The 27,495-nt window shown below is 40.2% G+C and overlaps 1 protein-coding gene across 4 annotated transcripts in view; it reads left to right on the top strand.

Moving 5' to 3' along the window:
• CSMD3 (CUB and Sushi multiple domains 3) overlaps positions 1-27,495 on the top strand; it is a 567,871-nt gene that overhangs the window by 464,602 nt on the left and 75,774 nt on the right. For all 4 annotated transcript variants that reach the window (XM_033155765.1, XM_033155768.1, XM_033155767.1 and 1 more), the window contains 12 exons: positions 6,393-6,511; positions 6,869-6,938; positions 7,959-8,075; positions 9,998-10,207; positions 11,996-12,184; positions 12,429-12,606; positions 16,862-17,007; positions 18,886-18,966; positions 20,925-21,038; positions 22,527-22,715; positions 23,001-23,147; positions 25,458-25,646. In XM_033155765.1, the coding sequence (XP_033011656.1) occupies positions 6,393-6,511; positions 6,869-6,938; positions 7,959-8,075; positions 9,998-10,207; positions 11,996-12,184; positions 12,429-12,606; positions 16,862-17,007; positions 18,886-18,966; positions 20,925-21,038; positions 22,527-22,715; positions 23,001-23,147; positions 25,458-25,646 (1,749 nt within the window). The remainder of the gene's footprint in view (positions 1-6,392; positions 6,512-6,868; positions 6,939-7,958; positions 8,076-9,997; positions 10,208-11,995; positions 12,185-12,428; positions 12,607-16,861; positions 17,008-18,885; positions 18,967-20,924; positions 21,039-22,526; positions 22,716-23,000; positions 23,148-25,457; positions 25,647-27,495) is intronic.

The following is a 27,495-nucleotide window of genomic DNA, read 5'->3' as shown; positions in this document are numbered from 1 at the left end:
AGATGACATGTTTCAGTTTCTTTGGAAGTCAATGTAAAAGTTTCTGTATCTTTTTAAAAAAATAGTAAGGAAATAAATTCAGGAAGACTAGAGCCACAAACTGAAGTGTTGTTATCAGTATATCTGACTGATTTTTGTTTACTGCCTATTCAGTCCTCAACCATTTTGCAATGTGACCAGAAAGTGTTGAATTTTGGATGTTCGATAGCAGTAGTTATGATAGAGATGTGTATTTGTATTTGTTTCATCTGCTGTCATGTAATCCTCTTCTTCCACCTTGCATTTTACTGCCTTGCTGTCGGGTTTCCAAAGATATCGGAGTAATTGGTTGTTTTAAAGCTAGGAGGAGAGGAAAAGAGTGTTGAGATTTCAGGGAGTTGTCACCATTATGTATTGATCTCAGTAACTGTTCCAGTCATTGCACCTGGAATATATCTTGTAGGTGCCTAGAGAACTCGTTTGCATACCTATGATTGACAGCTGAACAATTGATAGTAAATAGAAAGGAAACCATTTCACTCCTCTGCACATTTCACAGACTGATTCCATCTTTTTCCCATCTCCCATTGTCCAGCTGTGGACAAAGCCAAAACTGTTGTTTTAGAACACAATATGGTGGAAGCCCACAGCTCAGCGCTAGAGCAGTTGCATTGCATATTCAATCCATAGCATCTCCAGCTAAACCAAGATCAGATGGCAGGTGATGTGAAGGATCTCTGCCTAACACCTTGGTCAGTGTAGAGCTAGATAGATCTGGAATAAGGCTACCTCCTTAGGAAAGACATGGTCAGTCAGCTGATGCATGAGATCTGATTAGGAAGTAAAGGAGTAGAACCGAGATGCGAAAGCTGCCCTTCAAGTTGCTGTTGGAGTCCAGACTCCCATCAGCCCTAGCCAGCATGGTAAATGCTAAAGGCTGATAGGAGTTTCAGTCTCTCAACATTCTAAGGGCCATATATTCTCCTTTCCAGGGACTGGGGATGGAAAATATCGAGAGACATTCAGCTAGTGAGTATGTGTCAGGTGCTTTCAGAGATAATCCAAGGCAGAAGCCTCAAGTACTTAAACCAAAATACTTAAACCAGTACTTAAAAATACTTAAACCAGTACTTAAACCAAAATACCAGAAGCTGAACTGCAGATACACGCTCAAATTAAAGACGATAGATCCTGGCCAAGACAATTTATAGAATGAATTTCTATAAAACCCGGTCTTCCTTAGCAAGGTGATTATTGTCATGGTAAATGACAATTAAAAAAAACAACCTTTAGACAATGAAGAATGATAATCCACTTGGGCTTTTTTTTGGAACTATGTAAACATATTTACGTATATGTAATCGTGCACTAAGCCTGATCATGACAACCACAGTCTTCTTATAATACATGGAGTTAATTTTATACAAGCGAATTGAAGGAAGATTTTAAGGAACTCTCTAACATTATGGTATGTCATAAATGTTGCTGTCCAATATGACCTGATCTGTGGATTTTTCTCTGAAACATGTGGGGTGGGGGGAGGTTGACACATTTATTTCTTCGTCAGCTGCCCGCAGCTTTTTGTCTTTTTAATTAATTGGTTACAGGTGGAGAATTGGAATAGCAGGATAGTATTCTGAGACTTATTGGGTGCTCAATTATATTAACATCCCTGTATCTACTATGTGCTCTTCTGATTATCTATTCAGACAAAAATGTATTTCAGTTCTGTGTGTGCGCTACAAAACTAGATAATATCTGTCACTTTAACAATCATTAACTGACAAAAAATCCATATAAATAGAGATAATGACTCAAAAAGTGAAAGAGTAAGCAATTGCTTAAAGAAATATGTAGCCCAACTGTGCTTTCCTCCAGTTTCATTTGGGATTACTCATTTTAAAAGGCTATATTAATAATTTAAAGGGTATTTGTGAACAATTAACTTCAGAAAAGGAGAGCAGGTGAAAAAAAAAAAAAAAAAAAAAAAAAAAAAAAAAAAAAAAAGCAGCCATAACTCAGCACTATGTAATCTTTGTCTATAGACTTTGAGAATTCTTGGAGAAATAGTGAGGTACTTGCAGACTGGAGATGGGAAAATGTTGTTCCCTCGTCTTCACTTCAAATAAAGGGGGAGGGGGAGAGAGACCCAGGCAACTACAGACTGGTGAGCTTGATGTTGATACCAGGAAAGGTCCTAGAATTTAAAATTAAACAGTCAGTCTATGAGCACTTAGAAAATGATGCTGTGGTTAATAAGACCCCAGCATGGGTTTCTCAAAAACAACTCATGCCAGATGAATCTCATTTATATATATATATATATATATATATATATATATATATATATATATAGTTACACACTCAGTGAATCAGGGGAATGCTGTGGACATAGTATATCTTGATTTCAGTAAGGCTTTTGACAAAGTCCCCCAAGATATTCTTGTGGAGAAGCTGGTAAAATGCACATATACTTTGGTATATGTGGCATGGGACATGTTGCTTAAGTACACAGGTTTTATTTTTATTTTTCAGAAATAGCAGATGTGGGGCCCAATAGAGATCAGTACCCTGGTATGGATCAATAGAAGTTTGAGGGCCTTTATACCGTGCACACACACAAACATGGCCTGCAAGTTCACTTCCAATCCACACCTGCAATTTGATTGCCAGTAAAAGCTCCCATTGCAGCAAATTGGAGTGCTGGTGCTTACCCTTAAACCAGGGGAAGAAGCTTGTTGTTTTTTCTCTCTCTTGAGGGCCTCATATTCCCAGACCTAATCTATGGGGTACATATGAGGTAGCCAGAGGCAAAGTGTTCTATGTAAACTAACCGTGACTACCCTGGACCACAGCTTGCCCTCCTGGGTTTTAAAACCTTCATGACCTGGGAGCAATGTGCTTTAGAGATTGTATGAGTCCCTGCCACAGTTGTAGTTGATCAGGCCCTGCTTTGCACTGGAAGTAACAAAGCTTTTACGTAATTCCTCCAAGGCTTTGGAATCAGCCCCCTAACAACAGTTAAAGACTGTTTATCCACTTGTGATCTTCTAGGGATGTTGTGAGATCTATGTATTTTTGAAGGCTTTCAACTGTTGAAGCAAATTGAAGGCTGCCACTCATTTTATGAGAGACCAATAGTTCACCAGAGGAGGATGAGGGCGGGTGAGATGGTGGTGCTTGTTGCGTGTCAAGGTCCTCAAGCCACCCCCCAAGGAATTGACACTGAGACATTAATTTTTGTTTGGGTTTTTGGCAATAATTTAGGCCACAACTTTATTGAAATACAAATTCATTTGGTGAGTGGTTGCGTAGGCATTGCTTCAGACTATCTGTCCAACTGGGACAGCTGCTGACCTCCAGTCAGCGTTGGGAGAATGCCAGCTGGGGAGAGTTAAGGAGGCTGGGGGCAAAGCCTCCCTCTCCCAAGCGGTCCCGGGGGCTCTGGCTACGGCCCTATCCCCTACCAGGGGTTCGGACAAAGCATAAGAGCCGCCGGATTCCTTTAACGGAATTCCCTGTACCATCATCACCATGATTGTGGAGGTGGGCACCACCCATCCAGCAATCCACACAATAACCAATGCCTAACCGCCAACCTTACAAGTGGTGACAAGTTGCTACTGCAGTAGGCGAAAACCAAATGGCAGCAGCCAATCAGCCAGATGGAAAATTCCTACTGGGCCTCTGCCCCAAAAGCAGACAACCCCATGACAGGCAGTTGCAAGGTCAAGAGCAGAGGCCTATGAAAAGAGGGAGGGAGGGCAGGTGACCAGAAGCTCGCAGCCAAGAGAGGGATCACCCTGCGTGCAGAGGATTATAAAGGACTCTGACCTGTCCATCACAAATTGCTACATCTAGCTTTGCCCAGCAACACCTCCTGATCCTATTGCAGCTAAGGCCAGCGACCAGCCCCTCCCTACAGGACAAATAAGTTTCTTGCCAGGCCCCGACCGCAACACGTACTCTTACTCAAGGTAGAACCCGATTTGCCAAGGATAATAGTTTGGGAAAGAGAGACGATTCAAAGTTGCCATATAGAGCCAGGCCCTTGTAGGTCTCCCTTGTGACTGCCGTCGGGGGTGGGCATGCATGTTACATCTATTTTCTGCCTACTCCAAGGATTTGCAGTTATACATTTATTTAATTAAATCTTCACACTTGTGCTGCAAGATCGGTTCGGCTAAGATTTAGTGAAATGTGCTAGGCCATTTGCCAAATAATGATTTAAACGTGCACATCCCATGTGCCTGCGCATAGTGATTAACCTTATAGAGGCTCCAGATGGGTTATGGATTGTAACTTTGTTGAACCATGGAATAAATTCCTATGTGATTTCAGCAAGCAGCAAGTTTAAATGGTTAAGTAATTAGTGCTGCACAATAAATAGCATGGTTTCATCAGAATTTATCATACTGTTATTCTGTGCAAGGCCACCATTGGACCTCCGATTAAGCTGAATATACATATAAACAAGGTTTTTATTAAGTGAACACAGTAGATTGTTACTTTCAGTTGTTTAGGTTTCATTAACAGCTGTGCTAAGTCTCCAAAACGACATTAAGATAAATAGTTTCAAAGAACCTCCAAGCAATTTCTGCAGAAGTTCAAATAGTTACAAGTAATGTTCACTATGTGAGCTGTAATTTGAAAAGGCTTTTTATTTTATTTTTAATTGGCATATCTGACTTGGCTGAATGTTACTTTACAAGCAAGCTTTTCAGACATGGGCGACATGGGAACCCTTTTGTAAGTGATGCCTATTCAGTTTCAAGCCAATTTTAATGCTGGCCTAACAACCGGAAGCAAATCCTTCATGTTTAATATTTAAACATCATGCTTAATTTTTAAACACTTGAGATCTTAATGATTATTAAACTTGTGGCTGAAGCACTTTTGGAATCTTGTCTCCTGAAAGGGACTCATACTCTCCTTTCTGCTCACAGGGATTGCTGTGGGTATACTGCAGAATGTTGTTTCAGTTCTTTCAAATCACCCTCCCCAAATTGGTTTGCTTCCAATTGATACCTAGACAATTATTAGAAATCAGAGGTTCCTAAAGAAAAATACCAAATGCTCCTCAATGAGAAGATTAATAATAGTGGATATGCTTTCCTAAAAGACACACATACCACACATCATCAATCCCCTGCAATTTGTAACTGTAAATAAGTATTTAATCTTCTGGACTATGTTCTCATTTCATCTGGCTTTGTTGCCTAATAATAATAATAATAATAATAATAATAATAATAATAATAATAATTTATTTTTACCCTGATCATCTGGCTGGGTTTCCCCATGCACCCTGGGTGGCTTCCAGCAAAAGATTAAAAGTACATTGAAACATCAGTCATTAAAAACTTCCCTAAACAGGGCTGCCTTCAGATTTCTTCTAAACGTCAGGTAGTTGTTTATTTCTTTGACATCTGATGAGGGAACGTTCCACAGGGCGGGCGCCACTACCGAGAAGGCCCTCTGCCTGAGTTAGAGTATTATTATTATTATTATTATTATTATATTATTATTATTATTATTTTTCTTCCATACCGCCCTATATCCAAATCCAAGCCCCAACAGTCTATACTTTTTTATTATTAGGTTTGCTCCACTATGCTTTGTTCCCTTGCTTGCCACTAAACCTTCCCATCAATCCTGTTTCTCTCTTCTTCCTGGTCTCCTTTCCTTTACCAGTTGCTGGAAACACAAATGGGGACTCTCATGTTTGCAGGGTTCCCATAGGCGTCTGGTAAAAACAAGACACTGGACTAGATGGGCCTTTGGACTAATCCAGCCAGGATCATCTTCTTATGTCCTTAGTCTATCTTTGCATCTGACACTTTCCTGTTGCTGAGAGGCTACGCTGTTTAGCTTCCCAGGAGACGAGCTGCTCCATTCCCACTCCTCCCAGTTACAACTGTGAATCGTTCTGAGGCTCTAGCTGAGTAGCTTCAAGAATTGGCCACATAATCCTACTATAGCTTCTGGAGTCTGTGTTTGAGATGTTCTTCACTTGGATGCAGAGGGAGGAGATGGAAGCACTGTACCAGACCATGAATGCTGGAGACTTACATGTATATGCAGTATGCTTCATGAAGTATAGTTGGCAATTGGCTCCTTTACCGTCATTATGTACTTGGTGCTAGTTTGATCCGGCAAGGCTATCCTAAAACACTTCCCAGAGGCCTCTGAAATATTCAGGAGCCCCCTGCCATGCAGGATGATGTGGAAAGCATTTTTTTGAAGTTCTGAAAAGCACCACTTAATAGCTGCAATTCTTCTGTCATAAATCTCAGTGCATGTGTGTACTTGCTTGACAAATTGAACAGCTGTGTGCTGTATATGTCTGGGGATCTGTTTCTATAATGGAGCAAATTTATTTTGTCATTGTTAAGTTTTTTAACTTTTCACAGCTATAGGTTTGGACTCTTGCCCTGAACCTCAGACCCCCAACAGTGGAATTAAAGTTGGAGACAGATACATGGTTGGCGATGTGGTTTCTTTCCAATGTGATCAAGGATATTCTCTCCAGGTAGATTTTTTTTAGCGTGCATATGTATAATTTGATTTGTTTGTAAGCAAGCATTCACATAATGCATCTGCAATATAAAATGTGTAGTAATGAGCTTCAGCTTTGTAATTTGAACCATATAATTGCCATTTCCAGTGGAGCTTGATAAAGATGAGGTACTTGTGGTTTATTATTCAGATGTCCAAGCCCATGGACCTGATTAGTCAATTCCAATGTCCAGGACCTGACATGCGTTCTCCCTAATACTTCATTTTGTAGGAAGTGAGCTGGGAAACAACATTGTAATGATCAGTTATGGCGGTACAGAACTGCATTGGTAGACTGCTAAATTTGAAAACGTTTATCTTGTCATTACAGGGGCATTCACATATAACCTGCATGCCTGGACCAGTAAGAAGATGGAATTATCCCATTCCAATTTGCTTAGGTATGTATTTTGTGCAACATTGTTTATTTAATTCCAAAGGTGAAAGAACAGCCGGCAATGAAACATTTAAGATAAAGCACAAAGTGGAACCTGCAACAATATTTTAATTGTATCATTTTTATTACATTGTTTTTAGACACCCAGGGCTCCTTTGGAAGGGAAGGAATATAATAATAATAATAATATCCCACCCATCTGGCTGGGCTTCCCCAGCCACTCTGGGCGGCTTCCAACAAAACATTAAAATACAATAATCCATCAGACATTAAAAGCTTCTCTAAACAGGGCTGTCTTCAGATGTCTTCTAAAAGTCTGGTAGTTGTTGTTCTCTTTGACATCTGGTGGGAGGGCATTCCACAGGGCGGGTGCCACTACCAAGAAGGCCCTTTGCCTGGTTCCCTGTAACTTGGCTTCTCACAGTGAGGGAACTGCCAGAAGACACTAGACCCCAGTGTCTGGGTAGATTGATGGGGGTGGAGATGCTCCTTCAGATATACTGGACCGAGGCCATTTAGGGCTTTAAATTGTGCTTGGAATTGTGCTTGGAAACGTACTGGGAGCCAATGTAGAAATGAAATCAATCAAACAATCCCATCTCCCCTCATTTTTCATTTGTCTCCCCTTCCAACAGATGCCTAGCATTCTATGGCCACTGAACATCCTCTATTCTCCCATTGGATTTTGTTTTTATTTGCTGGGGGTAGGGGTGGGTTTCACCTCTTTAGATTTCTCTCTCTCTCTCTCTCACACACACACACACACACACACACACAAACCTGTTAATCTTGGGGTGACTGGCAGCATGCCGACACCTCAGTGCTTGTTGTTAGGATTGGGGTGCCCCTTTGGCAACCCCCTGAGTTCTGTTAGAGGCCATGTTTATCGTCACATAAAATAATATTCATATATTGATTTTTTTAAAGTCATGTATTTAGCAAATCAAGAAGGCAAGCTTAACTTTTAAATGTTATTTTAATCTTGTTTTGCATTATGTCTTTATTTTTCTCTCTCCTTTTGTAGCACAGTGTGGTGGTTCTATGTCAGACTTCAGTGGAGTCATCCTTAGCCCAGGATTTCCTGGGAACTATCCTAGCAGCCTGGACTGTACATGGACTATAAAACTTCCCATTGGTTTTGGTATGTATTAATCCAGCATGACTTTTTTGTTATTATTGCTGTACACTTGTTCTTGGAAGTGCTTTTATATATAAATATATACCTTACTTTTGTATGGTATCTCTCCTTTATTAACATATAAGCTTTTGGGGTTTGTTATTTTAAGAATAGAGGAAGCTGTGCTTATATTGAGTCAGATAACGTCCAACTTGCCCACTATTGTTTACACTGGGTGGTAGTCACATAAGTTTTACTCAGAGTAGACCCATTGAAATCAATGGCCCTAACTGAGGGGCAATCCTATGCAAGATCAGCTAGGATGAGCAGGTTAGGATCTCCAGCTCAGCTGAAGATACACAATGTACTTTTAATGCTAGTATAATGCATTCATTTAATCATTTTCAATGAGATATAAGTTCACAGCTTTCTGAGGTCTGTAACGTGGTACCTCTGGTTACAACTGCTTCTGGTTACGAATGCTTCAGGTTATGAGCTCCACTAACCTGGCAGTAGCTGCTCCTGGTTGCGAACATTGCCCCAGGATGCGAACAAAAATCGCCCCCCAGAGATGCACATGCAGCAGAAGACCCCATTAGCAAAAGCGAGCCTCAGGATAAGAACAGTTTCAGCTTAAGAACGGACCTCCTGAATGAATTAAGTTCATAACCAGAGGTACCACTGTATCCTATGAATGGAAACTGTTTGGTTCTTACGTAATTCACAGTAAATTTATCTCGAGGTATCCAAATTATTAATTGATGTAAAAATAAGCATTCACTATTTTGTAAATCTATTTTCTTGCCACATGGAATAGTCCCTCAAAAGGTCCCAAAATAATTAACTTTATTTCATACATCCTTTCAACTGATTCTACCCCAGAGACTCAGAGCAAATGAGATGAATTATATACACATTTAGAGCTAAAATAAAACCTTTCCTTGGAAATGCAATAGGGTAAGTATTGTATGGAGGCAAACTTGCACAGCAAGAAGCAAAGGGAATGTAACTTTCCAATTTAACTGAAATCCGAATATCAATTTTAAAAAGAAAGGGGGTGGGGGATAAAACTTGATCTAGAAGTTGTTTTCAGTACCTGGATGAATGAGAATGAATGTTTTAAATTCTATTTACTGTATATTCTGGCGTATAAGTCTACTTTTTAACCCAGGAAAATCTTCTCAGAAGTCGGGTTTCATCTTATACGCCAGGTGGAGAATCTGCGATCGAGTATATCTCAAATTCTATATTTTAACTGGAAAAGTTGGGGGTCGTCTTATACGCCCAGTCGTCTTATGCGCCGGAAAATACGGTATATAACTTCTGTGATGATGAATGTGTTTAGAGATTGAGGGAACAATGGTATACAAAAGAAGCTGCAATAAAGCAAGCCAGTATAAGTTAAGCTGGCGTAAAGTTAAAATAGTTTTTGAGTTACACCACCCTTTTTGCTATCTGAACTTTTGCTGGGTTGCCAGGTATTGAGCCAGGATCCAACCTAAGTCCCACCCCTGCCACACCCTCAGAATTCCCATTTTTTCCCCTTGGCTTACACCAGCTTAACATCCATCAGGCTCAGTCCAGCCGGCTGGGTCCCTGGGATGGGGAATTGGGAAGGTATGCTATAGGATTGCTCCCTGAGTGACTTAAGTAAAATGTGGTTATCTAATGAAAACATCAGAATCAGATTGCATGTCATTCCAGTAATATGACATCCTCATGATTGCTGGTTGCTTGTTTGTTTGTTACAGAATTTATAGGTGATAGCTAAGTCATAAGAGAAAGCCCATTAAAATCAATAGACTTACATTTAAATGCATTTATTTCAGTAGGTCTACTCTGAGCACGACCGTTGTTGGATATCACCACATATATTTCTATGCATTATTACTACCCAAATCGTTGGTATATTTCATCATACTTGTTTATCAAAAATTGCTTTTCAGGTGTTCATCTGCAATTTGCCAATTTTTCAACGGAGACAATACATGATTATTTGGAAGTAAGAAGTGGGTCAGCAGATATTAGTACTGTCATTGGGAGACTCAGTGGCCCTCAAATACCAGCTTCTCTCTTCAGTACAACCCATGAAACTAGCTTATATTTTCACAGTGACTATTCTCAGAACAAACAAGGGTTTCATATTGTATACCAAGGTGAGTGATTCCAACTCTTTATTTTAGAAACTTGTAAAATATGTGTTTGTATCCAGAGAATGAGACAAAGCCAAACAGAAGGCAAAGGGGTCAGTGTGAAGGGCACAAGGTAATGACCAAGGTTTTTGGGAAGAGAGAGAGACCAGTGAAGAAAACCAAACTCCACCTATAGGTTATCACTTTAGCATTTAGTATTTGTAACGTCCACCAGCTTCCTAAAGAAATAGGAGCACCACGAGCCTTTGTGGCTTGATGAGAGCCACATCCTGGGTGCAAGGGCAGTTGGTGGAAAGATGCCATACACTCAGGATAGTGGAGCCAAGCCTGTGGAACTGAGATTAGACAGGCATCTCAATGCACTTCAGGTGTATGACAAAGGGTTCATCCACGATTCCGCTTGTCATGCCACTTTCCCCATGGAAAACCCGCTCTTTACCTCTGAATCAGAACAAACGTCAACCAGTTTTTGCTCCAATTCAGCAATAAAGAGCATATTTTCCTAGGGAAAGTGGCCACAGGGCAAATGGAAAACCACAGGACAAGCAAAGTGTGGACAAGATGGTAAGATGTTATAGTTCCAGCAGGCATTGTATGTTGGTGCTTCGTTTTAGGATAACTTTATTGTTTTCTTTCATTTTCTGTGGTTTGTCCAACTCTCTAGTGACTGTGATCTACACTCAGTATAATAAAACTGGCATTGATCTATCCATTGTCATTGCCCATTGTTCTAAGCTTTTTTGGGGGGGAGTGAGCAGAGTTTTTGAGCTTTTGGGGGGGAACTATTGCATAAAATTGATAGTCCAACAGTCAGCTGACCTCCCTCCTTCACACACTCAGCTGCCAATGCAGGGAATACAACATTTCAAAGCAGCACCAGAAGTGGAGATGGGACATTGCACCAGGGTTGCACCAGGGCAATCACTTTTTTTTTAACTCCCGCGATTGACCTGGAGCACCACGACAATCTACCTGTTGATTGTTGTTGACCGGTTGGACATTGCTGACATATAGGGTTGCCATATGTCCTCTTTTTTCAGGACACATCCTCTTTTTATGATGAGACTCTCCATAGAGATCTATAGTTAAAAGCTGAAGTTGGCAAATGTGTCCTCTTCTTTGCTCTTCAGAATATGGCAACCCTAAAAATGTGAATGGATAAACTGTATATAAATAATAAATTAAATGAATCTGAAAGCATACTGTGTATTCATGCCTGCCATATGTACTCTTTAGATATTTTTGCACACGGTAGCAGATTAGACATATTGGGTTGTGTCCAGTGATGCGAAAGCAAAGATCTACTCACAGAGTGACAACTCCATTTCCTCTTGAACCCTCTTCTGCCCATCTGCTTCCAGAGAACCTCCCAACCTTCTGGAGCTGATTTTGAGGACTGGAGGGAACAGGAGAAAAAGGGAAATTTCAATTGCACACACAGGCAACTGTTGTGCTAGCAGAACCACAGCATTGCTTTTAGTTCCCTTTGAGCAGAACAGGGTCTCCCAACACTTTTCTGGGAAGTGGGGGTATATAATCCTTTCATTTCTCTGGCTTTTTATTTTAGTAAATGAAACAACAACAAGAACCAGTGATAGTATGCATATTTCAAGTGTATGTGGAAAAATGCTGGGGAAACTGTGTTCATTGTTGTGACTCATCAGAGTATACTCAGCATCATAACATGCTGGAAGATTTTTTTAGGTCTTAAAAAATTTATAAAAAGAAGAATATATGTACAAAGACCTTCTATTCTGGTGCATAGAAAATATCTTTACTATTTCATTTCAGCATATCAGTTGCAAAGCTGTCCTGACCCACGGCCCTTTCGCAATGGTTTTGTCATCGGAACTGACTTCACTGTTGGGCAGACTGTTTCATTTGAGTGTTTTCCTGGGTACACTCTAATTGGCAATTCAGCACTTACATGCCTTCATGGGATAAGTCGTAATTGGAACCATCCTCTGCCAAGGTGTGAAGGTATGTTTTCAGTAGAAAAGTACTGTTCATGCAACTTTCCCTTTATGGACTGTATCCAATTAGTCTCTTGAGAATTTGAGCTGAACCAGAAGTGGTCTTCTTGAGAGAGTGGGATGGTTAAGAGATTGGTAGTGGGCTGCAATATCACATGGTAGTTAAGGCTGCTGGAGAATAGAGAAACTATGGAATTTGCGCACATAATCACTTTTCTTGGTGATCTGTTTCATTTTGTTTGTTTTCACAGCTCTTTGTGGAGGAAATATAACAGCAATGAATGGCACAATATACTCTCCCGGGTACCCTGATGAATACCCAAACTTCCAAGACTGCTTTTGGCTTGTAAGAGTACCACCAGGGAATGGAATTTATATAAATTTTACGGTCCTTCAAACGGAGCCAATATATGATTTCATAACTGTCTGGTAAGTAGAAGTTAACATTATTCATATAATCTGGCACACTTAGGAACACAAATGTTTAAAAGATGCATCTTCTCGATTTGCCTTGCTTTGGTGAGGCAAGGTAGTGGTGCAAAATAAAAGAAATGTTTTATTTTATTCAGCAAAGTAGCTGTACTTTAAGATGTACTTAAATATGCCCCACAGAATTACATTTTGGGGATGACATGTTTGCATTTTATTATATGGCAAATTACTCTGTGATTAAGTCTAAAATGCTATAAACACTTACATGCGAGTAAACGCTATTGATCACAATCACACTTCCCTTTTCATACATATACACAAGATTGCGATGCATATGTAATACCGTATAACCTGGAGAAACAAAAACTTATCAATAACTGTCATGGCCTTCAACATAGAGAACTGTCACTAGTAAATACCTCCTGGTTCATACAGTTATGTTCCTTACTACAATATCAAAGGATCGCTTGTAGGTATTAATGAGCTACCACATATTTAAATTGTTTAATAGAGCTGTTTGATACATCCAGCGGCTAGTCAACCGGATTGAAATAGTCAAGTGTATATTTGAATCAGGCCTCTCTGGTTCAAAAGTTAAATATATGGATGGATTCTAAGCTAGTAGATGTGGATTTTATGTTCAAGTAAACAGACAGACATTTACACTAATCAGTGCATTTAATTCAGAAAACAAATTACAAAAGGGAACTACAACAACGTAATATACATGGGGAATGGAGTTCAGATTAATGAGCAAGAATTACTCTTGTACGAGAAATAACTAAATCCAGTCTTGTTCATTAACTTAACACCATGTTTTACAAAAATAATTATCTACACTGTATAGAGAGAGGTTCTTCTTGTTAACAAAAGGAGGAGGTAATTTTTATGACTGTGTTGATTTCAGTTTTGTATGTTTAACTTTTATTAAAATAAAGTATTCAAAACCTCAAAAGTTAAATATATGAATCCTGCTCCAGAGGCCACAAGTTTCATTGAAATTAATGAGATTTGCTATTGTGACTAACTTCCCCCATTGGTTTCAATGAGCTTTGAGTGTAATAAACTTCTTACTGGATCAAGACTATTATGTGCAATAAAACTGCAAGCAGATCTGTTATGGAGCCAACATACATTTTTTATCCAAATTATGTTTATGGGTTCAGAAAGAGAAGAGCAGCAAGTGTATGAAATCATCTTTCATAAGTCCTGATCAGTGCTTCCACTGACTTTTTCCTCAGATGGACACAATTTAGTTTTTGAGAATAAAATGACTGGGTACCTTGTTGTTGTTTTTTCAAGTAATGTACATCTGTCTTTAATGTGCTGACCTTTGTTGTGCATTGTTCTGAGTTCAGTTTTGAGGAAAGGCAAAATAAATTTAAATTGCAGTTAAATAATATCATCAAGGAGGATAACTGGGAAAGAGGAGAGAAGGAAAGGAATCCGCCATATGAAAATTGTATGACAAATGTTGTTCAGTAGCTAAAGAAAGACTGTATGACAATAAAGGGGAGAAAGAGAGAAAATTCATTTGTGTGTGTCTGTTTTAACTGCTCCATCTGCCAGGATATCCACCTCAGGCTCCATTTATCCTTATTTAACCTTGCCATAGATATGGCACTGCCTGCCTAATAGCCATGGCCATGAGCTTGTTCCTGGCAGTACCGAGCTAAGCTGAAAAGCCATGAAGGCCAAACAAAAACATCTCCTTAATCTTGGCTGCAGTTCCTGAAGCCAGATCAGCCTGTATAAACTGGTCACCTTTCTCTTTCTGCTGCAACCTGATCATTCCCACTGACCTTCTGAACAGCAAATCCTAGAGGCTCAGTGATTTAGACCACAGCACCATGTGTGGCCATACTTGAAACAATGTTTACAGTTCTGGTGTCACCCTATTATACAATAAGGATATTGTAGTACAGAAAATGATGAAGTGGTGGTGTATGGTGATGAATGGTTACAACATTTGGCACTCTTTTCATTTAAAAAGTGAGAAGAGAGAATATGACTGAGGTGTGCAAAATTCTGCATGGTGTGCTATGGAGAGCCAGTGTGGTGTATTGGTTAAGAGCGGTAGTCTCGTAATCTGGGGAACCGGGTTCGTGTCTCCGCTCCTCCACATGCAGCTGCTGGGTGACCTTGGGCTAGTCACACTTCTCTGAAGTCTCTCAGCCCCACTCACCTCACAGAGTGTTTGATGTGGGGGAGGAAGGGAAAGGAGAATGTTAGCTGCTTTGTGAAAAGCGGGATATCAAATCCAAACTCTTCTTCTTCTTCTTCTTCTTCTCTCTATCTAATAATGCTAGAACTTCAGGTTATCCCATGAAACTGGTTAGCAGAAAATACAGGACAGGCAAATGGATGTACTTATTCACATAATGTATAATTAATTTATGAAATATAGCATTATTGTTGTTGTTGTTGTTGTCGTTGTTGTTATCAAAATTTCTATACCACACTTCATCCGAGAATCACAGCACAGTTTACAATATAAAAACACAAAAATATAATAGTAACAAACAAAACAAGAGCATGCCCCCGACCACACACACACACACACACACACACACACACTGTTTAAATAGAGTTTGTTTAAGTAGCCAAAGGAAGAGGGATGTTTTTGCACTGAACGTTCCACAAGCTGGGAACCCCTGCAGAAAAGGTCTGCTCTCATGTTGCCATGCTCTGGACCTCTCAAAGAGGAGGAGGCACATGAAGCCAGACCTCAGATAATGATTGCAGGATCTGCGTCGGTTCATATGGGGAGAGACGGTCCTTGGGGTATTGCAGTCCTGAGCCATTTAAGGTTTATAGGTCAAAACTTTGAATTGGGCCTTAAAACTAATTATCAGCCAGTGCAGTAAGGCCAGGGTTGGTGTTATATGCTCAAACCGTCTTGCCATGGTGAGCAACCTTGCTGCTGAATTTTGCACCAGCTGAATTTCCCAAACTGTCTTCAGAGGCAGCCCTCATACAAATATTGTGGTAATACAACCACAGTACATCTCAGAATACTAGCTACAGAAGAAATAATGTATTTATTTATGTGTTTATTCAATTTATATCCCACCTTTCCTCCCTAAGGAGCCCATGGAGGCAACACAGCAAAACAGTAAAAATCTATTTAGATTTTTTAAACAACAACAACAACAATTCCAATACAGATGTGGACTGGGAAAGTGGGCTATTCCCATCATGTCCTTCTAGTCCTGTTTCCCAGGGACATCTCGTTAACCACTGTGAACAACAGGATGCTGGAGTAGATGGACTGAAGAGTTGATCCAGGAAGGCTGTCATGTTCTTTTGAATCCATCCAGCATGTTTTACATTTATGCTATTTACCCGATTCAAATTTCAAGCAGTGTTGATAGCATCCTGTGAAATAACTAGCCACTTTATGCAAATCAAGAAATAGTTTGAAAAACAACCAACAGTTGAATAGCACCTCTATAAGTTTGATTTTAAAACAAAAATTCAGAATAAAGAAAAAGTGCAGAATGAAATGCAGGCATTTTGCCCTGTATTGAGTTGGTTAAAAATCTGCAAGAATGTTAAGGGCCACATAATTTTAAATTGCCTGTTATTTTTATGTTCTTTCAAATGTCAGTGTTTCATTGTCTGAATATGACTACATATCACATGAATGTGACCAAATGCCAACAGCTGCAGCCACAATGAATTTCACCTGCACATTAGGGGGAGATATAGATTGCTCCATAAACATTGTTTTCAGAACATTAAATACCTGTAAAATACACTTGACAGAAATCTTATGGCCACTAAAAGTGTGGTGTGCACATATTCCATGGTTGTTTCACAGCACAGTAAAGGATGAGAACAGTCCAAAATACGATAAGCACCACTCTTGGAACAGCATGGTTTTGGAGCAGCAGGGCCTCCTTCCTATCTGCCAGTTTAGAGACTTGAAGGTGAGAATGACACAGACTGAGGAGATCCCAATTCCTCTTAAGTGTGTTAAGGTTTATAAAACTAAATAGGGGTGATGGAACTGGGGACTTGAAAGGGTGTGAATGTGTGTGCATTTCTGTTCATTTTTCAGAATGCACACAAACATATTCAGCAGAAGTTCCACTGAAATTGGGTAAAGTATCACTGGGACCAGGTGCTCTCTGAACTTTGCTCATTATATCTTACATAATTGCCTATTTTCCCACTCTTCCTCATTTGCGCTTCTTTTTGAATTCTTTCATGGCAAAAATTTAATTTATACTGCCGATGTTTCTTTTAGGGATGGTCCTGACCAAAGTTCTCCTCAGATTGGACAGTTTAGTGGCAACACTGCATTGGAATCAGTCTATAGCACTTCAAATCACATACTGATAAAGTTCCACAGTGACTTCACAACAAGTGGCTTCTTTGTGCTTAGTTACCATGGTTAGTGTTGCATATCTTTATACTGATTGTCTACCAATTGGTGTTTTGTTCAGCTGTTTACTTTCAGATTAACTGCACATCGTAGAGCAGTAATATTGCTGGTTGTAGGGAAATTGAAATACTGGTAGCCTGCATTGCGTAGGAATATGGATGGCCATAGGATTTGTGAAGAGAAGAGCAAGGCACGGGTAATGGGATTACATTGGTGCTGAAACTACTCCAACATATTATCAGTGAACTACTGACCATCCTAGACAGTGATGTTTTCATTTCATTGACTCACAGTCCTTCATTGGAAGGCCTGTCCTTGCATATTGAAAGCCCCTTCATCTTCTTAAACTAAAAAAGCAACAACAGATCACATAACAGTGGCACAAACACAAGAACCAAGCCCCAATTAATTACTCAGAGAAAGGGACAAGAAATGCACTTAGGCCTCATTTGTTGGATTATTATTATTATTATATCTCATTTCACAGGTGACTCTAGGCAATTTACAAATATACAATGAAAACAGCTTAAAATGGCTTTTAAAAGCTGTACAAAAACCAACTAGAGATCTACAGTACAAAATGAACACCTAAGGCAGAGACCTTTTCATCCAGTCCTCAATTTTTTTGAGACAGTACGGATAGGGGGTGCCATATCTCAACAGGGATGCTGTTGGAAAAACAAGACACTCTCTCAGGTTTGCTGGGATGAAAGAAATGTCAGAAGGGCAGAAAAGAAGCAAGTCTGCCATAAGGTTTCTTGAATATCCCCATGAATGCATGCCAAAAGTAATGCTACCACAAGCTAGGAACTGTTTCTAGGTGCTGATGTTTGCATTTAGTGTTACAGCAAGGGGTAGTGTCATAGCAAATTTTCTTCTGATCAGCTGGACATTAGAGGAAGCTGTATCATTGTACCATATTCATTTAAAAGATTGTTATTCAAAGTGAGTGAAGGAGTTGGTACAGTATCCCCCCCCCCAAAAAAAAAAACACCTTGTAATAATGCCTTCTTCAGGTTCCTCAACATATGTGATAATTGGACTGTTGGGCTTTTGGGTTTAACTGGAAAAGCCTCAAAACCAGTTTAGCACTTGGAGTGGTGTCCAGCTACGTTTCCTCTGCGTTTTCCTGCTTCTCCGGTGCTTTTGCAGAGTTTTTTCCAACTCTTACTACTTCTTCTTGCGCAATGGTATGGTGCCTTGTGCCAGCAATAAATTCACAATGTCTGGGTTGTTTCAAAATAAGCAAGCTTTAATTACAAGCATATAAATCATAAAGCTTGCCCGGAGATTGGGACGACATCCCCGGCCTCTCCGGTTTGCTCAAAAGCGAAAGTAAGACTGACCAGGGAATTAAACGGTGCGTCACATAAATCACAAAGACATTGCATACAGCAGATAACCCCGGATGTTGTGACATCATCCCTGTGGGAGGAGCGTACTGTGAGCTTCTTAACCCTGGAAGCTCCAAACCTCACACCCCCTCTTGCGCCTCTCCACAGGGCATCATAAGCATACTGCTTACCCCACACAGAAACCTTCACAGAACTCCCTATGACGTTGGAAGCTAAGTGGTTTTGTGAACCCAACCGCCAGGTTCACCTGACTAGACCAGTACTTCAGCTTTTCCAAGCTGGTCTGACTACCTTGACACACGTCTCGGAAGAGAACGTCCAGGTGGGAGGAGCGTACTGTTGAGCTTCTTTAACCCTGAAAGCTCCAAACCACATTAGGAATGAATGTGAGGTGTTTTCTTAATATTCCAAGTTCTGTTGAATCAGGGTGGTTTGCTTTTAGATGTTGATACTTTCAAGAGAAGGCTATAAAAGTTGTTATCCTATGAAACAGAGCAACACACTAATCACTGTGTCTTATGCATTTCATAGCATATCAGCTTCGAGTGTGCCAGCCTCCACCTGCTATACCGAATGCTGAAATTCTGACTGAGGATGATGAATTTGAAATAGGTAAAGTCAATCTAAGCATAAATAACATATATTTCCTTCCATAAAGAATACTGCTGAATGTGCACAGATAAGCAGTGTGGTGTTTAAGCTCTGTATAAGTATGAGCAAATGTAAAAAAAATAAAAAAATAAAAATCATATGGCTTTGCATGCTAGAACAGCCTACAATTTAACTGAACTAAAGACCCTTGAGAATTTGTAAAATATCTGGATAATCAGAGGTTCAGACAACTGGAAGGTGCAACTACACAGGCTTATGATTTCTAGCAGCAGTTTGGTGGAAGGTGATGATTAAATATAAGGAGATTATGATCAGTGAAAGGGCTTTCTACTGTTGTTACAAAGCCCATTTTCTGGATTCCGTTGCCCTTGTATTTTCTAAATATGCAAACAATAATTATCTCCATGGCATTGGATTTAGCTATTCCCATAGGTAGGTACAGAAATAGTTAACACTTGCTTCCTCTCTGCTAGCAGCCTTCTGTGTCTTCACAGAACTGGCCAAGATGGCTGGGTGCCCTTCAGGCCAGTGGACTACAGAAAGAGATGGAATAGCAGAAATCCTACTTCCATCTGTTGGAGCACCCAGGTGACAGAGGGACACTCACTCCAGCAAATGGCAGATGCAATTCTTGTTTGCTAGGGTTGCCATATTTCACAGGAGAGTTGTTGAACTTTTTTGCAAAATGTAAAAAGGAGTGAAGCTATTTTTAAGGAAATTTACCAACACCTACACTTCTGACACAGGTTGCCATACGTCCGGATTTTCCTAGACTTTTAGCGATTCTCCAACAGCCAAATCCCGGCGGTTTTGTGGCCAATCCACATGTATGCAATATGTATCCCTATTTCCAAGATAGTGACATTTCTTAGCACAATCTAGGAAATGGTATGGTCCCACTGAGACTTTTCAGTTGACTATGGTGTAAAGCCTTCTGTACTCTGTGGCACTAATCATCTGGCCAGCAGGGTTTGGCTGCAATCCTAGACAGCAAGATATGCAGATGCAGGAGAAAGGTGCATGCAGCCAGATGCGATTGGAGAGGCTTTACTGCAGCCAATTACCTGGCTGAATGGACCAGACCCTTTTATCTTTAAGACCTGTTTGCTTGTTCAGCTGGATGATCACCTCCTGTAAAAACCATTTAAAACACACACACACACACACACACACACACACACACACACACACCATCCAACTGCAAGTGCTGAGCCTACATATATGGCTATTCAGGATTGTGTCTTTTCTGGGGATGGTGAAGGTAAATTAAAGTGTCACACGGAGATATTCGCTGGTCGTTTTTAAATTGATTGGCACTTGTCACTGAAATTTGTTATATTTTTAGTTTAGTTTTGTAAACCAGCTTGTGAAGTCACTATCAAGTTAGAAATCCATTTAATAAATAAACAAGTATGAATAATACAATTGTTATGAAACCTTTTAAATGTGTGCCATATAATGCAAAGGATCTCCATTGGGTGCTGACTCTACAGTGTTAAAAATGATTGTTAAGTTGTTTTTTTTCAAAAGTTGTATTTTTGAATCTTTTTCTTTGCGGTTTTAATTTCAAAAAGTCATGTACTAACCACAATGTATATTATGTCTGAGGAGGGACAGCGGGAATAAGGGTACCTGATGGCTTCCTCTTAATTACTGTCATGACTACAAAAAAAAATGCAAAGCTTTTAAAACTCCACCATTCTGCTGCATTGCTTCACAGAGTAACAAGCATCCAAAGTGTGTGAGTCATACTAATAGTAGAGCTGGCAAGAAATGATAAATGTGGCTGCTCATTTGCCACAACATTTCCTGTGTCTAATCAAAGCTATTTGCGCCAGTGGTCATTTGCAAACTATGTATGTTGGGAAAGGTACTTCATTACTCAGTGTGACTATCAGTGCCAAAAGTCCCCATTAATTGTTGTTTAACCACAGCTTTCTCCTTTTTTTATCAAATAGGGGACATAATAAGGTACCAGTGTCTACCAGGCTTTACATTAGTTGGTAATGAGATTCTGACATGTAGACTGGGAGAGAGGCTACAGATGGATGGAGCACCACCTGCTTGCCAAGGTTTTCTGCTTGGATATCTTTTGTTTAGATGCATTTGCATGTTGTGATATGTTTTCAGAGGTTTCAGAGATTTCCTTCTAACAGACACGTTGAACTTTCGAGTGCTCAAAGGGCACTGGTTGCAACTCTTTTGGCAATCAGGAAATGAGTGAAGGGGGAGCTGAGACTGAGAGGGAGTGGTTTGCCAAAGACAAGTGATTTCATGGCAGAGGTGAAACTCAAATCAGGAATTTCCTGACTTCTACTTCAGTTTCTTAGCTACGTCAATTCTCATTTATCTGGGTTCTCTGTGACTCACCTACCCCGGTCCTCTGTGCATTCAGAGCACAATATACTGGCAACATATGTTGTTCCAGTCATATTATACATGTGTACATTTCATAACATGCACCGTTTAGAGATTCTTCTGACTCAGCAGTCTATAAATGTTTTGAAATAAATAAATAAATAAATAAAATATCAGATAAGGGACATAAATTGATCACCTACTGCCACAGGGCCCCTTTCGCCCTGAACAGAATCCATCTAACCCACCAGTAAACACCATTTAGAAGGAAAAGTCTATTCAGAAAGGCCTTCTGTATTGGCTTCCTATGGGCAATTCTGTTGGCTACCTTGGTAAATAACCCATCAAGCAATTGCAGCTGCTCAAACTCTTATAATGTCAATGGAACTCCCATGGCATTTTTAATTAATGGAAATCATGTTGTAGCATAAACACTCTGCTCCTGGGTCAATGGTTATTTGCCTGCACACACACACACACACAAATTTCAGTTAATTGGCGTCTGTAGAAAGCAGAAACAAATGATTAAAGTGATAGCCTGGAACAGAAGCAACTTAATTTTTCTCTAATACAGAATCAGAGGTGCACAGTTCCTTTACATTGCAGAAAGTCAGTGGAGGAACAACAAGAATAAAAAGAAACCAAATGAGTTAATTAAGCTTAAACGGTCTCAAATGTCTCTCAAGGACCATAGACTCTACTCCAGTGCTGGTGTAAAGTGTTTGCTTTCAAGTTCCCCATTGGTGGTGATAGGAAGGGTGGTAACACTTCCACCATGCTAGGGGCCAGAAATCCAAAAAGTACCCACTAGGAATGAGGGGGAAATTGATTGCTGCTTAAATTGCACTTCCTGCTGGCAGTTTGTTAACACGGAGGAACCATTGTTAGGCCCCAAACTGAGGCATTATGAGGCAAGGTGTTGGATCCAATATGCCTTCATCAGAGAGGCAACTGTAAGCTTGGCATCTTTCATTCATAAATGTTTTTACCAGAAAAGGAACATTTGGATCACTTAACAAAGGGGAGAGGAGAACAAATACAAAAACTATAATGCATTATTCTTAAAATTAAAAAATAACCTGTACTGATTTTTATCCATTCTATGTTAATAGAAATGAAATTATTGATGCACACGTTTAAAATGTTCTATCCTACAGTTTTCCAGCTATCTAAACATTTATAGCAACTCCTCTCTTTTGCAGTCCTTTGTCCTGCAAATGAATTGCGTCTGGATTCAACTGGAGTGATACTGAGCCCTGGCTACCCAGATAGCTATCCAAACCTCCAGATGTGTGCATGGACCATTACAGTGGAAAAGGGTTATAATATCAGCCTTTACTTTGAATTCTTCCAGACAGAAAAGGAATTTGATATACTTGAGGTGTTTGACGGTAACTATAGGACATACAACCTCGGATGATTTAGTATACATTGCTTTTAGCTAGTAACTTTTAAGTTGTGTATCTTATGCATGCAGTTTCAGTGTCATTGTTGCTTTTCATTTTAGATTGCACCATGTTGTTAAAAATTCCCTATATATGCCATTAATGATACGGCTACAATGTATTGCATTAATTTACTTACTACTTGTTTAGGAATCCCTTTTAGTATATCTCTAATTTTAGTTTTCTTTCTTTTCTTCTCTCTGCCTTGCTACCTCTTCCAACATCATCAAGGATCAAACAGTCACAGTCCGTTACTAATCTCCCTAAGTGGAGATTATTCCTCATCTCTAAACATAACTAGCAGTGGCCATGAAGTGTTTCTCCGGTGGTCCGCAGACCATGGCACAAACAAAAAAGGTTTCAGGATACGATATATAGGTAAGTCAATCAAATCTTTTCTACCTTTCAAAGACATCAACAAGCTCAACTTTCAGCTATCATAGCCAGTGTTGGAAAGATCCAGCCAGCATCATTCCCAACCCCCTGGAGCACATTGTGCCGGCACATGGACAGAAGAGGAAGGAGAAATCATATTTGCATGTGCAAAAGTATTTTGCTCAAAAAGGACATCCCAGTTGGACATTGATCTGTGTGTAGAAATGGGGCAAATGGACCTACAACAGGCATATCCAACTCCCAAGAGACTGTGATCTACTCCCAGTATGAAAAAAACTGTCAGTGATCTACCCATTGTCATTGGAGGGAGGAGGAGCGTGTGTGGGGTGGGACATCCCTGATCTACAAGAAGGTACACATGATCTGTTCTGTTGTTAGCAAGTCTAATCAGCATGGGCATTCTATAACACTAAGCTTATCTGATGAGAAACCCACAAATTTCCTTTCAGTTTTCACTTTAGACAAGGTTTAGGTGACATCTTCATGACTGAACTAGACCAATTGTTTTGGGTATGCGTAGTTAGGACAATTTTTAGAAGAGATGCAAGAGGAATGCTTCTGTACACATTTGGTGAAGTTGTGACTGAGCCAGAAGAAAGAATGGCAATTTACTATCACATTATCCAAATGTTTGTGTAATCTTTTCTTTTCCTTTCTTTTTGGTGGGGCATTATGTATGCAGACCAAACCAGCACATAGTCTTAGTTTGATGATTGGGTTCAGGGTTTTGACATTACTGCGCCAAAGTATTTTAAAAAACAACACGTAGTATTCTGCATATCTGAGAGATATATAATTTTAGGAGGGTTTACCTAATCCAGGCTTCTTCAACCTTGGCCCTCCAGATGTTTTTGACCTACAACTCCCATGATCCCTAGCTAGCAGGACTAGTGGTCAGGGATGATGGGAATGTTAGTCTCAAAACATCTGGAGGGCCGAGGTTGAGGAAGCCTGACCTAATCCTATGGTCAAATCAGCTTCTCTCCAGCTTCTTTACAGCTTAGTGCCCTTTAGCCAAATAATAGCCTTTTGATAATTTAACCATGTGAGACAAAACAACCCCTGGACAGAACAACTTCTGTAACCCAAGACAAAACAATAATAAGAGAGAGAGAGAGAGAGAGAGAGAGAGAGAGAGAGAGAGAGAGATGGAATTCACCACCTTAGAAAGTCCTAAGAATAGCCTTGATGAATCACCTAAGTCATGCTAGAGAAAAGAAAGCAAGCACAAAATACTGATATTCATTGCTAGAGAGCTAATCTTAGATGTGTTCAATGAGTTAATTTGCAGATAAGAGTTACAGTCTGGACTATCCTCAATGATCTTTTTAAAGAATACAAACCCAATTTGCTTCTGAAAAAAGATATCAAAGCAGACGACACTATTGCAAACAGAAGTGGGGGGGTACATGGGTGGGTGGGTGTGTATGTACACTATGCAAGACCTATCTTGAACCAGAAGTTCTCTTGAACAGAAAAAAATAATAATAGTCATTTCCATCTGTTGAATGTATCAAAGGTCTCCCTGTACTCTACCTCCTGGTGTATCCATATTCTTTTCATGCTGCAGATGCCATCTTTCATGATCTTCCTACCCATATTAATTACCCTAGATACATGTTAAAACAAGTATCAATTACATTATGCAGAAACTTCAGATAAAAACTTGAACTTAGATGTTGACACAATCTAAGTAGATTACATTTGTAATTAACACATGCAAATGTGATCAGATGGGAAGAAATAAGATTAATAAACAAGGTTTGTACATAGGAAAAAGAATCATAATGTATGTCCTAACTGGTGAAGTCGTCCGTACCCTATTAAAAATATGCAATACAGATATTTTGCAAGAGATTGTGAGTTTGGATATGTTGATTGTGAATTCTGCTTATCTATGCAACCCAGAGATCCATCTACCTTACCTGTTTGTTTGTTTAGTTTTTTCTCCAGCCAAAAGCCGAGTGTAAACAGGTGAAACAACCATAGTTAACATTGACCTTCACTACTTTCCCCACTGGGGCATATAGGTGACAACCAGGCTGCCCCATTTTCAAAGTACTATGAAGCCCTTTTTGTCCCTGCTTGCTATTGCCCCCTTCCCAAAGTGGGCTGAGATGTGGTCAGTGTCAGAATACAGCCTTATTATTCCCAATTTCCTTGGGGTCTTCACCACTGCTGCTAAAGGGGTCAAGCCTACAAAGTTTGCAATCCCCACAGGAAAATGCCTACCGTTAAATAAGGTGGGGGAGAAATCCATGCAATGATTGCTTCTTCCTTTTGTTTTCAAAGCCCTTTACTGCAGTACCCCAGAGTCACCTCCTCATGGGTTCATTGTTAGTCAGACAGGTGGGCAGCTCAACAGTGTGGTTCGCTGGGCTTGCGACAGAGGATTCCGCCTCGTTGGAAAAAGCAACGCTTTGTGCAGGAAATCTCCCAATGGATATCATGCATGGGATGCACCTGTACCGGCATGTCAAGGTAATCAGCTTTTCCTTATAGAATTGGATTTGCACACTTTGGTTCCATTCCAAATATCCATGGATGCTCTAGTGCACTAGTAGCGCTGCTAACTCCAGTTAATGCAAAAAGCTCCATTTTTATTTGACTTATTTATTTAAGCTAGGGAATCTTTGAGCCATTATTCACGACAAGCTCCAGGGCACCATGCAATTAAGCAAGTGGCATGAAGCAAAACATTCGACACTAAAGCAATATAATATGCATAGCCAGCAGTCTGCATTGAATTGCACACGTTAGGGTAAAGTGTGCACGTTTTCAGCACCAGGGGTGCCAATTCAGTCATTAGGACACATGCAGTTGTCACTTAAATGATATGTGTGGAATATCCCCCACATAAAGGTAAAGGGACCCCTGACCATTAGGTCCAGTCGCTGATGACTGGGGTTGCGGAGCTCATCTCACTTTATTGGCCGAGGGAGCCGGTGTACAGCTTCTGGGCCATGTGGCCAGCATGACTAAGATGCTTCTGGCGAACCAGAGCAGTGCACGAAAATGCCATTTACCTGCCCACCGGAGCGGTACCTATTTATCTACTTGCACTTTGACATGCTTTCAAAGTGCTAGGTTGGCAGGAGCTGGGACTGAGCAATGGGAGCTCACCCCGTTGCGGGGATTTGAACCGCCAACCTTCTGATCGGCAAGCCCTAGGCTCTGTGGTTTAACCCACAGCTCCACCCACATCCCCTATCCCCCACAAAATGCCCTTAAATTCAGGGAATCAAGAGCTAGAAAGTGGAGTTGAATATCTGTGAAGTTTCCCAAGTAGGATTCCCCCAGGTTTGTGGGTTCTCAGGCAGGCTGTAGCACTTTTAAAGGTGCCAAAATGTATAGAACCGACACCATGCTTAAGCTGTAATATATATACTCAATTTAGCTCAAAAGCATTTTACAGTGGTTTGCCTTTTTTATTAATAATTATATCCTCCCAGGCAAATCCTGTGTCACAATAACCTCTACAAGTAAGAATTTAATTCACTGCGTTATCTTTATCCAAACCAGAACAATCCCTTTCTTTTCCTTTCAGCATTATCGAATCATTTTTATCTGGTCTACATTCAATTGATGGGCCTGTGAAAAATTTAGAACCATAAAATATAGGCAGAAGAATGTACCAAGCGTACCGACCTCAGCCTTCAGTTTGCGCTGTTCCATGTAGTCTGCTGTGTCAGTTCATATTTATGAGAAAAAATATCTAGAGGGAAACAATATCTGGCAAATATTAGTTTGCTAGGATAACCAGGGAAGGAAGTAGGAGGTGATGTGGTTATTGGAGGAAAGAAAAGGCACAGTGGCTTTATTAGAACAAGCAAAAGTAAACTGTGTGCAAAAGGTCGAAGCACAGAAGAGCCTTTGATATACTGTAGCTGCCTCCATTAGAGCCACTGCTGCCACTCTGATTTAGTTGTTGTTGTTGCAGCTGCATCCCATATTTCCTCCAATAACCTCATTGTTCTTCTCTTGCCCATTTTATCCTCACAACATCCCTGTGAGATACAGTGTTTGACAGGTTTTAGTCTAACCAGTTCACCATCTCAATGGTGGTGAGGGTAAGGACTATCACTATGATCTGGGCTGCTCCTACTGTTGGGCAGAGTAAGACAGCTGCTTTAGGTAGCAGATCCCCAGGGATGGGGGCAGCAGTGGCAGCTGCTCAGACTGTTCCTCTGGAGGTCTCCTAGTCATTAATTTATTTTGGAGGATAGAGATGTGTGTCATGTGCCCTGCCCTCTATCCCCCTAAGGTCACCTGCTACTTTCAGGTGCACAAGAAGCCTCTGCCCTGTCACCAGTGTTCAGTTAGGATACAC

The sequence above is a fragment of the Lacerta agilis genome, chromosome 7, assembly GCF_009819535.1.
Source record: "Lacerta agilis isolate rLacAgi1 chromosome 7, rLacAgi1.pri, whole genome shotgun sequence".
NCBI classification, from domain to species: Eukaryota; Metazoa; Chordata; class Lepidosauria; order Squamata; family Lacertidae; genus Lacerta; species Lacerta agilis.
Note: the sequence above shows the minus strand (reverse complement) of the source record. Positions and strands in the feature narration are given on the sequence as shown.